The 11,315-nt window shown below is 41.3% G+C and overlaps 1 protein-coding gene across 1 annotated transcript in view; it reads right to left on the reverse strand.

Annotated features, from left to right (window-relative positions):
- grm5b (glutamate receptor, metabotropic 5b) overlaps positions 1 to 4,841 on the reverse strand; it is a gene marked incomplete at both ends in the record, with an annotated part of 36,146 nt that extends 31,305 nt beyond the window's left edge. Inside the window, one exon of the mRNA XM_079481960.1 lies at positions 4,157 to 4,841. Coding sequence (XP_079338086.1) covers positions 4,157 to 4,841 — 685 coding nt within the window. The remainder of the gene's footprint in view (positions 1 to 4,156) is intronic.
- Positions 4,842 to 11,315: the final 6,474 nt, after the last annotated feature.

Raw genomic sequence — 11,315 nt, forward strand, 5'->3', positions numbered from 1 at the left:
AGCATTTCTCAGAAGTCTAATCCTAAATATAATTCTTTTGAAGTCACGGTACTTGATGCATCAATACCTAATACTAAGGACAAAACATCTTTAAAATGTATTCTGGCTATTGTATATAGGCCTCCAGGGCACCACACAGATTTTATTAAAGAATTTGGTGGGTTCTTATCAGAACTAGTACTGGCTGCAGACAGAGTCCTTGTTGTTGGTGACTCAAACATTCATGTAGATAATGATACAGATGCTTTAGGAATGGCTTTTAAAGACACTCTTAACTCCATGGGCGTTAGTCAACATGTGTCAGGACCTACTCACCTTCGTAATCATACTTTGGATTTAATATTGTCTTACGGTATAAACGTGGGCCACGTAAAAATCCTTCAGCAGAGCGAAGACATTTCGGATCATTATCTGGTATCATGCTTGCTTCACTACCCAATGGTGGCAAATCAAACTCCAAGTTACAAATATTGTAGAACAATAACTTCGACTACAAAAGGTGCGTTTCTTGCAACTTTAAGAAAACTAAATTAGAGGTATTTCATACTGCTTGGAAGGATAGTATTAAAAAATACAGGAAAGCCCTATAAACGTCTAGATCTGCCTACCTTTCATCACTAATAGAAGAAAACCAGCATAACCCTAGGTTTTTATTTGATACAGTGGCTAAATTAACCAAAAATAAATCGTCAGTGACTTCTGATTCTGTATACCAGCATAGCAGTGATGAGTTTATGAACTATTTCACAAATAAAATCCAAGATATTAGAGAAAAAATTATAACTATGCAACCAGAAGTGAATCCCGCTGAACAAACGACTAACTACAGCGCCTCTAAGGAGAAATTACGTTTATTTTCTACTATAGATCACGATGAACTCTCTAAAATCCTTAGATCATCTAAATCAACTTCATGCATGTTAGACCCTATACCTACAAATCTACTGAAAGAGATGCTCCCAGAAATTATAGATCCTCTACTTAGCATTATTAACTCATCTCTGACATTAGGACATGTGCCTAAAGCATATAAGGTGGCTGTTATAAGGCCCCTTGTCAAAAACCCCATCTGGACCCTGGAGAACTAGTTAACTACAGACATATTTCGAATCTACCTTTCTTATCTAAAGTTCTGGAAAAAGTAGTCTCAACTCAAATATGCTCCTTCCTCCAAAGGAATGAGATTAATGAAAATTTCCAGTCTGGATTTAGAGCACATCACAGTAAAGAGACTGCTCTGATCAGAGTTACAAATGATCTGCTTGTGGCGTCCGACCGAGGTTGTATCTCCTTATTGGTGCTGCTAGATCTTCGTGCTGCATTCGACACCATTGACCACAGCATGCTCCTACATAGACTCGAAAATGATGTCGGTATTAACTAAATAGCTTTGAAATGGCTTAGATCTTATTTATGCGACCGTTTTCAATATGTAGCAATAAACAATGAGGTATCATGCAAATCGCAAGTCCAGTACGGTGTACCACAGGGCTCAGTCTTAGGGCCTATGCTCTTCGCATTATACATGCTACCTCTAGGAGATATAATAAAGCGACACGGAGTAAGCTTTCACTGTTATGCTGATGATACGCAACTTTATATTTCCTCAAAGCCTCATGAAACACAGCAATTCCATCGAATAGTGGAATGCATAATCGATATAAAAAAGTGGATGAGTAGCAATTTTTTATTACTGAACTCGGACAAAACTGAAGTGTTACTTATCGGACCGAAAACCGCCCTACGTAACAACCAAGAATACTGCTTAACTATTGATGGATCTTCCATAAAACCCTCATCTTCAGCTAAGAATATTGGCTTTATATTCGATAGTACTCTGTCATTTGAGAACCAGGTCGCCAACACCTGTAAAATTGCGTTTTTCCATCTTAAAAATATATCTAAACTAGGTCATATGCTGTCACCATCAGATGCAGAGAAGCTTATACATGCCTTTATGACATCAAGACTAGATTACTGTAATGCACTATTAGGTGGTTGCCCTGCAGGCCTATTACAAAAACTCCAACTGGTCCAAAATGCGGCAGCTCGAGTTCTTACGCGTACAAAAAAGTATGAGCATATTAGCCCGGTTCTGTCAACCTTGCACTGGTTACCTATAAAGCATCGCATAAACTTTAAAATCTTGCTTATTACCTATAAAGCCATGCATGGTTTAGCTCCTCACTACTTGAGAGAACTTCTAACGTATTATAGTCCATCACGTGCACTACGCTCTCCATTCCCAGACCTGACAAATGCTGGACGAAGGACGTGGCGACTCTACAAAACTTCAGTCGCTATTAGATTATTAATGATAATTTTAAATCTAACTTTTTTTATATTGCCTTTGTGTGCAAGCACTGTTGAGCTTGTGCAGAGGCTGCAGCTTTTGCCAGAGGGGAACTGGAATCGCCTGGTTAGGCCTGGTTTCCCTCTGAGGTTTTTTTCTCCTCCAATGGAGTTTTGGGTTCCTCGCCACCGTTTGCATACTGTTTTGCACTGTTTGCCTGGCTGGGGGGCTGCTAGAATTTGATAGTCTTATTTAATTAACACTGCATATAGGAATTTATTGTGTGTCTGATATTTGACCTGTGTTTTGACTTCCATAACCTTTTATGTTTTACTTATAGGCAATGTTTTCTTGTACAGCTGGTTTATAACAATGAAAATTGTAAAAAGCGCTATATAAATAAAGCTGACTTGACTTGACTTAATTATGTCTGGGACACATTCCAGGTCTCTAGCTTTAGGGTCAAGACAGTAAAAATACCATCACACACACCAACACACACACACACACACACACGCACACACTCTCTGTGTGAATATCTGAGATCAGACGTGGAGTGGGGGTGTTTCTGGAGCTGTGGAATAGAGTGGGATGAAAAGAGAGCGAGTGGAGTGGGTGGAAGGAAATACATCATTCCGTGTGTGTGTCTGAGGAGAAGAGAGATGTTGAGTAAGAACAGAAGCCATAAGGGTGAAGTGTTAGAAGAGCAGGATCATTACCGTACTCTAAAATAATAACCCAAATTATCGATTTAAATAATCAAGCATAGTGTTAGTTCTGGAAGGTCACGTGAGTCAAGCTTGCGTCAGCTGATCCTCCTCTACCTATAGAAATATGACGCGATCAGAGCAACCGTTTTAAAATCCATTCAGCTAATAGCAGTTTATTGCTCAGGAGCAAATTACCCTCCTCCATCCCAGGCTCCACCTTACATTTACAATCGGGACTCGACATTTGTGTTATTCCTTTTCATAAGTATCAACTACATTTTAATTATGTGTTACACTTAAATATCTTTGAGAACTAATGACATCTGTTGTTCTGTTCTGTATACTCTAAGGGGGGTTATCGCTGCGCTCCCTGCTCTTATTCATGCAGGCTGCATGGATGGGCAGGGAGTTTTGCCCAGAACCATCAATCTAAACTGTTTGCTAATTGTCAATCATTTTGACGGTATTGAAACTGACAGAAATATTATTTCAGTCAAATAAAGGAAACACTAAAATGAAAACAGTTATTACTTAATAAACAACATTCATAATGTCATGTTCAGTAGCAGAGAGATGGAACACACACGGCCTGTGATGTGAAAACAAATTTTAAAAAAAATTCACACTTCACCATTTTTCACTGACCGAGTATTATCGTTCAGTGTTTTAGCTCTTTACATACACAGACACACACCCTTTACAGATGCATTCACACACAATTCCCATCTGACACCAAAGAGGCCACACTGTCAGAATTTAAATGACACACACACCATGCACATCACACCTCTAAGCTGTCATGTGTTTGTACAGTAACATGCATTGTCAATCAATGGTGGCAGAAAAAATACACTCTGAATTGAACGAGAAGATAAAAAAGAATACAAATGTATGAAATAAACAGCAAATCTGTTCATCGACGCTGTCTTCAAAGGCTGCACACATGAACTTTTGTCATAATTTGATTTCCACACTGATTTCCTCAAAAACAACTGACCTGGTTCGTATAATGAATCGGGTTGGAACGACTCACAAGTTATTGATCGAAATTACTCTAACGATTTAGTTACTGAACTCATTTGATTCATCTACTGACCAGATGTTTATATGATGTAGTTAAAGATGATGTTGTTACACATTGCCGTTTACTCACCCTCAGTGTGGATGGCAGACACGTAAGTCCAGTTGTATCTCTTCACTATGTCCACCATGGCTCTGGCCTGCTGGGCGTCTGAAGGCACGACCCTCATGAAGTATTTATAAAGTGATTTATCACTGAGGTCCATGCTGGTCGCGGAGTACGCGATCTGAGGAATGTTAAACAGCTGCAGCAAATTCTGCACTTGAATGGCCACAGAGCTTGAACCCGGACCAATCAGCCCCACAATCGGCTTCTTCCCTTTCATGGGCGTGGCTCCCGGGTCGGCGCACCTGGTCCCGCCCCCTCCCCCGGCCTCCGCGGCATCATCGGCGGCAACGAGGGAGTCCCGTATAAACTCAATGCTTTGCTCCAGGGCGACTGCGGAGTGCCAGCATGAGTCACGGATCTCGCAGCCTAGCGTGACGTTGGGGAGGATTTTGGGGTCGGCGTTGATCCGGTCCAGCGTGTGCATCATGGCCTCAACACGCTGGATGCCGTACTGCTCCCGGACGGCCCCGCATTTTCTCTCGTGCACCTTGTCGGCCGGCGGCTGGTGGTGCACGGAGAAAAGGGCTCCAATGATGATGTCGCCAGGCATGTGGGACACAACACGCCGCTCTATGGACTGGGCCGCTGTCACCACAGATGCCAATCGACAGAAGAGCACGGCGAAACCGAGTGGGAACCATGTGGCCATTTTGAAGAACGACAATAAAAAGGGGTTCTACTGTTTTTGTCTTGTCTTTAGTCCAGCGGCTTTGAGCCGATCAAGTCAACCGCAGTGGGTTCCACTGGCTCCTTACCAAATCGGTCTAGACAAAAAGGAAATCCGGGGTTTCTGCTGCTCTCAACTGTGCTGTCATTTGTCCGAAAGCTTCTACGATGACCCCGAGCGGGATGCTGGGTCGTTGCCGTGGCAACCTCTAGCTGGGGATGGCATGAGATGATCAGCCTCATAACCTTGAATAACAGAGAAGATGGACACAGCAATATTATTATCCACAAGCAACACAGAGAATCTTGGAAATGTTGATCTCTACATCCGTAGGAATAATTTAAGCATTTTTTGATCATTTTAATTTAAAAGATTGATACAACAATTGGTGCACTCATGAGAAAATGATTTTGATGTATTATTTGATTTGCACACGAGATCTCAGCAAGTGCCAAGATATAAAACGAATAATGATTTACATTTTGGTTGTTTTCGCACAGAAAGTTTCCTTAACGATCGTATGTTATGATATGATATTGATGCTGTTTAGGCATGTTGTGAGTTTGACATCCTATGATCACCATTTACTGTCGTTGCACACAGAAATGAACCATCTGCCTAACAGCCCCCGTTTTCTAGCAATGAGAGAAAGAAACCCATAGGGGTTTGGAATGACATAGGTTGGGTAAATAATATCACTATTGCTAGAGGAACCTGAATGGGACATTGTTTATTGGGTCAGAAAACAATGGACACATCAACAATGTCTGTGGTCAAGAGGGACAATTTACCCAAAACAAGCACGGAGGCCAGTCACAAAACCTGTCAGTCAAACCATGGACAAAACCAAAATGAGGTGACAATTTACAGAGGAGTTGCCTCTGTCTCTGAACACTCACAAAATGAATAGACTTTCATCGAGTGGTTTACACAAGCAGCTCATTCGAGTCTCTCAGAGTAATCGCATCAGTATTAATGAAGAGCTGCATAAATAAATGCCCTCATTTAGCGGCATCTAAACGTACAGTCTCGAAAACCAAACCGCAGACTGGCTCCTTGTTCAAATGTGTTGTGTGAGGTCCAATAAAAAGGGACTGTGATTTCTGTCATTATAAAAAATCCCTTTTAAATAAAACACTGCAGCAAAAGCTCAATGGAAGAGTTTAAATCAATGCATCATGTTGAATGGCTCTCACCGTACAAAAACAATAGAGGAGAACTCCAATCCAATATTATTAAGCAAATACGAGTACATGTTGAATTCAGACTGGTATTTAATGATCACCTCACTTGAATTCATTTAAATGTCAGTCTGATAGAGCAGAAGGCGCCTCTCGAACCCTCGAAGATAAATGGAAATTGAACGGGACGGATAAGAGTGAACGACCTTGCCGTTGATAACGGAGAGCTGCGCGCTGTCCGCGGTGCTGAAACGCATCCGTTCGCCTCGCGCGACACTGCGGTGGCCAAAAACTCCATGTGCTCCGATATATATGATAAATAGTCTCCTTTACCTTCTCAACCTAATGCAAAGAGGTTATCTGACAGCCACTGTGTGGACAATACATAAACATCGCAATACAAGTACAGAATTTTCAATAAGTCATAAAGCTTTTCCTATAGGCTGTAACATTGCATTCGCAATACGGCACTGCACTAAAAAATTCCCATTAAGTCAAGTGGGCTTAAACGTTATGTGCAAATTGGTACCCGTGCAAACGAAATGCTCGCGTACTTGCGGTTGTTACGTGGAGCCTTTAGCGGTCGATAATCTGCAGAGAGAGCAAATAACTCTCCTCGGTCCTTCATTCCAGAACAACATCGCTCCCACACCTCCAAACTGTTACCCGTATCTACGCATAGGTTTTCTGTGGCGCTAATGACGGTCTTCCTTACCTGTCTAATCCTTTAAGGTCACGGACGGCGCGTGCCTCCCACAGGTGTAATTTTTGAGATTTGGGGGTCTGTAGCGCGATAATCGGCGGGGCACCGGAGAGCAACTACTCTCGTGTCGTCCCGGCTCGTCTTCTTGTCACGCACTGACACTGCCGATGCGTGGTTGTGTACACACATCCCGGCGCCAGTCCGACTCGCTCCCCCCCCCACCCGTAAACCCCCCGACTGGCTGAATCCAACCGGCGGTGTCACCTGCAAGCCTGCTTCTCTAAACGAAAAAGAAAACACGCATTCTGCTGGTGTTTGTTTACATTATTTGGGGAATATTGTAGGGGGATCTGCGTGCGAACGGGCACAGCGGAGATTGAGACGTTTCCCGCTGCTGTGGCGGGTTTGAGCGCAGGGTACGCGCACAAAATCACCGAACGCAATATCATTTTTCTTAGGTTTGCTTTAAAGCATCATATGAGGCAAGAAAATAGTGGCCTATATTTTAAAACGTGAGCAGGTGGAAAGCAACCCCCAATTGCTCCCCATCTAAAAGAGAACAACCCTGAAGAAGCCCACCACCTCGTGGTAGCCTACTTTTCAATTCGGGACTAAACTTGAAAACGGACACAAGCAACACAGCTCCTGTCAAAATCAAGATAAACACAAATGCACCAATAAACCACAACTTGTTAAACATAATCCTAATCATGTTTTACGGTATTGACAGAAAATGTATTCCAATGTGTTTCCTCACGCACCTTGTCAAGAGGTTTATTTTCTGGGGTTTGTTTTCGGCTATTACGAGAGCCGCATTTCGACGATTAATCCACTGCAACCGCAAGAGCCGTTACAGAGGCGCTCCACAGCGGGATTTCATTTTCCCGCTCGCTCTTGAGCACAGCAGAAAAGAACCAAAAGAAGAGCCGCCGATCGATATCTCGAATTGACAGCAATCTGTTGTGCTAGAAGCTACAGCGGTAGTCGGTGGGGCTGACGGGATGGGGCTTTTTAGACAGAGTGGCTTTGGGTTTCGCGCGGGATTAAAGTGCCGGCCAACTGCGTGTGGGATTAACGACCATTAAAAGGGCAAAACCACTCCAGCAGCATCTTGTGATGTTTACCAGAGCGCCGATGGGCTGACATCTTTCTGTTTTCCCCCACACACATTTCTCCCCTCAACCTGCTGGAAGACCAGGTGGGTCCAGACTGGTTTAGGTGAGTTAGTGCTGGCTTTTGTGTTGGCCTATGGTGATGAAGCTTACGTGTTCTTTATATCAGGCCACATAATTTAGCCACAACAGGTCCTCTTCTTAACCTCAGAATTTTGCCCTGCATTTCTCCTAAACGCACATTCACACTGTAAATAATGTTTTACGGTATTGCTGCCAGCAGTTTGCCAGTAATTTACTGTAGATATACATTTATGTCATTTACCAGCAACAGTTTGTTCAAAGGTAAATGATCCTTAAACGCTATCAAGTCTTTATCCTTACAAAAAAAACTATAAATAACAGCCTCATGCAAAGCATTCTTGGAACCAAAATGAGAAAAAATATGAAAAAGGTTTATGTGGATTTCTGGTTCCCAGAATGCTTTGCATGAGGCTGTTATTTTATCTTTTTTTCTGTAACGATAAAGACATGTTTAATGTTCATTTATCTTTGAACAAACTGTTGCTAATAAATTACATGAATGTATATCTACAGTAAATTACTGGCAACTAGCTGCATAACTACGGCAAAAATGTGTACAGTGCACGTCTGGCTGTAGATGCATTTGAGCTCAGTACAAGATGGATTAGAGAACAAATCTGGCCCTATATTCATAAGCAAACATCCAAAAGGAATAAACAATACGCTAAACATTAAGCTCAAGCTAAGCCCAGCGGCTTTTAAATCTTTTCCACCAAAAGCTAACAGAGAAGTCATGTAATATCATAAAAGCATATTTATCTTAAAAGATGGCTTTATAAAGATCAATCTGTGATAGCCTGGAAAAGCCCGGGGCACTTCTCAGGGTAATTTTTGTGAAATTGGGATGGTGGCTACATTTTTATTAGGGCAGGTCACATGTTCTTGAATGTAGTAATTGAAAAGGATAGCTCACCCAAAAATACAGACCTGTATATGATTCTTTTCTCTGTGGAACACAAAAGAAGATATTTTGAGAAATGTCTCATTGGTTTTGCATTCATATAATGGAAGTCAATGGAGTTCAGTGTTGTACCAACGTTCTTCAAAACATCTTCTTTGTGTTCTGCAGAAGTAACCCACACAGGTTTGACATGACACAAGGATGAAGAAACGAAGAAAGGGTGAATTGTCTCTTTAATCAGCCAAAATATTTATCTCTCACTACACATTCAGTTCACAACCAAACCTGTCCACTGTGATGTCACATTTGTTTGTTTGACTTCCCGCTTTTTCTTCCAAATACTCAACAACCTATCAACCTCTTCTGGAATGTTTGTAATATCATTAACGCGTGTTAATTATAGAATTAGCCTGATCGCGTTTTGGGATAAATTACATTTGAAAGCTGGAAAGCATCCTAAACGCTTCTTAGAAAGTACAAGAGTAGTCGTTCAATGGCTTCTGGGGGTCAAGTTGCTATGGCAACCCCTCCCAATCTCTTTAAATGAGTAATGACGAGTAATCAGAGTCTGAAGTGTGTAATTGAGCCCTCAGTCAAATGCAAGAATACACACACGTCAAGTAACCCCCCCAAAATAAACAAGCAACAAAGTTCAAAAACAACCAAAAGACACACACAGTTGTTGTCATTTAAATACGGAAATATTTCATGAAGGACATGACAGTTTTCTAAATGACTCTTGAATACACACACAAACACGCTGAGAATCTGGACGTCTGCGTGGGATGAAACTGGTGTGAGTGACTCACAGTCTGCTGTGCTGCTTTATGGAGACACGCGAGGCTTTTATCCACCTTCACACACCACGCACAAAAGACCACAAGCAAAAGTGATGCAATTTTGCATTTTATGCAACAAATCATATTATCACCACCCCAAACTTTAGCAACAAGTATGTTACATATCATCTATGTGATGTAATGATAACAGCTGCCATTGACTCCTGATCGGTAACCTAGAAAGAAGAATATTAACAATTCATTTTCATTTGACATTTTAACATCTGGCTTACTGTGCAGGGGCAACAAAGCCAGGTTTGTGCACCCTGAACCACAAAACCAGTCATAAGCATAGGTATATTTGAACCAATAGCCAACAACACATTGTATGGGTCAAAATGATCGATTTTTCTTTTATGCCCAAGATCATTAGTAAATCAGGTAAAGATATTTTATACATTTCCAACCGTTAATATATTTCAACTTTATTTTTGTGAGTAGATGCAGTTTTGAACAAAAATGGCTGGAACCACGCCTACAAACTTCACTCGCTGCTGCCCGCGTTCTGGGAATTACCCACTCAAGTTTGATATCGATGTTAAGCTTAGAATTTCTGCTTTCTGGTTTCATCTATTCTCCACAACATCATTACAGTGGTAAGCCAATAGAGAGTGTTAAAACAAACATGTTTCGCCTTAGGCCAACAGCCTGCTACAGCGCCTCTAATGGACAACTTTAAAGACGATTTTCATCATATTTTGATTTTTTTTTTGCAGCCTCAGCCAAATGTTGTCCTATCCTAAAAGGCCATACATCAATGGAAATAATTTGACCCTTATGACTGGTTTTGTGGTTCAGGGTTATGTTTTGGTTAAGTGTTTAAATGGAGGGGGCTGTAAAGAGGAACTTGTGTCATCAGCCGTAAATTGAAATTGTTTCTGTAGTGTACCAAGTTATTCTATGTTGGTAAAAGATTACTAACATAAAATAATATTTTTTTCTATAGGTAACCACCTGAATCCAGAACGCTCATGATTTGATCAGTTAGTGCATCTCAATATTTTTCCTCACTGAATTCAGCTTTTAGAAGTAAATACGAAACACTGTATACCATCAAAAAAGAAAGCAAAAAACCGAAGGACAGAGATGTCGTTTTGAGTGGGCAGTTTGTGACGGGAGAGATTATCGTTTTTACACACGCACATGAAGAAACCCATAAAAATGATGCCATTCTAAAATTACTCTGACATAATCTCCGTTGCCATAGAAACACTGATGATATATAAAGATTCCTGTACATGAAATGCTGTTACCAGTAAGTGATGTTCATAGAAGCTTTTGACATAAAGATATCTCTCTCTCTCTCTGTTTTCAAGCACATTCAAAACATTTAAAAACATGAATTTACACTAAAACTAAGCCTTCCTGAACCTGTGAATTCCACTGGTTTGGATTTACCCCGTAAAACTGTTGTATCTTCCGTGCAGGCTCATAATTCTGCTCAATCTCATGCTCGCACAACACAAGATTATAATGGGAAATCCAACAGATGGAGCAGCAGTAAACAGTTGTGCTTTCCCTATTGAGGGAAAAGAGAAGGAGAGCAAATTATTAAAGAGAAATGATTATCAGCACCATTCAGTGGGTATCTCGGTTTTTTTCCAATGTGCCCAACAAATTCCACCACAGTGCCCCC

This window comes from Barbatula barbatula (genome assembly GCF_947034865.1).
Source record: "Barbatula barbatula genome assembly, chromosome: 19".
In the NCBI taxonomy this organism is placed as follows: Eukaryota; Metazoa; Chordata; class Actinopteri; order Cypriniformes; family Nemacheilidae; genus Barbatula; species Barbatula barbatula.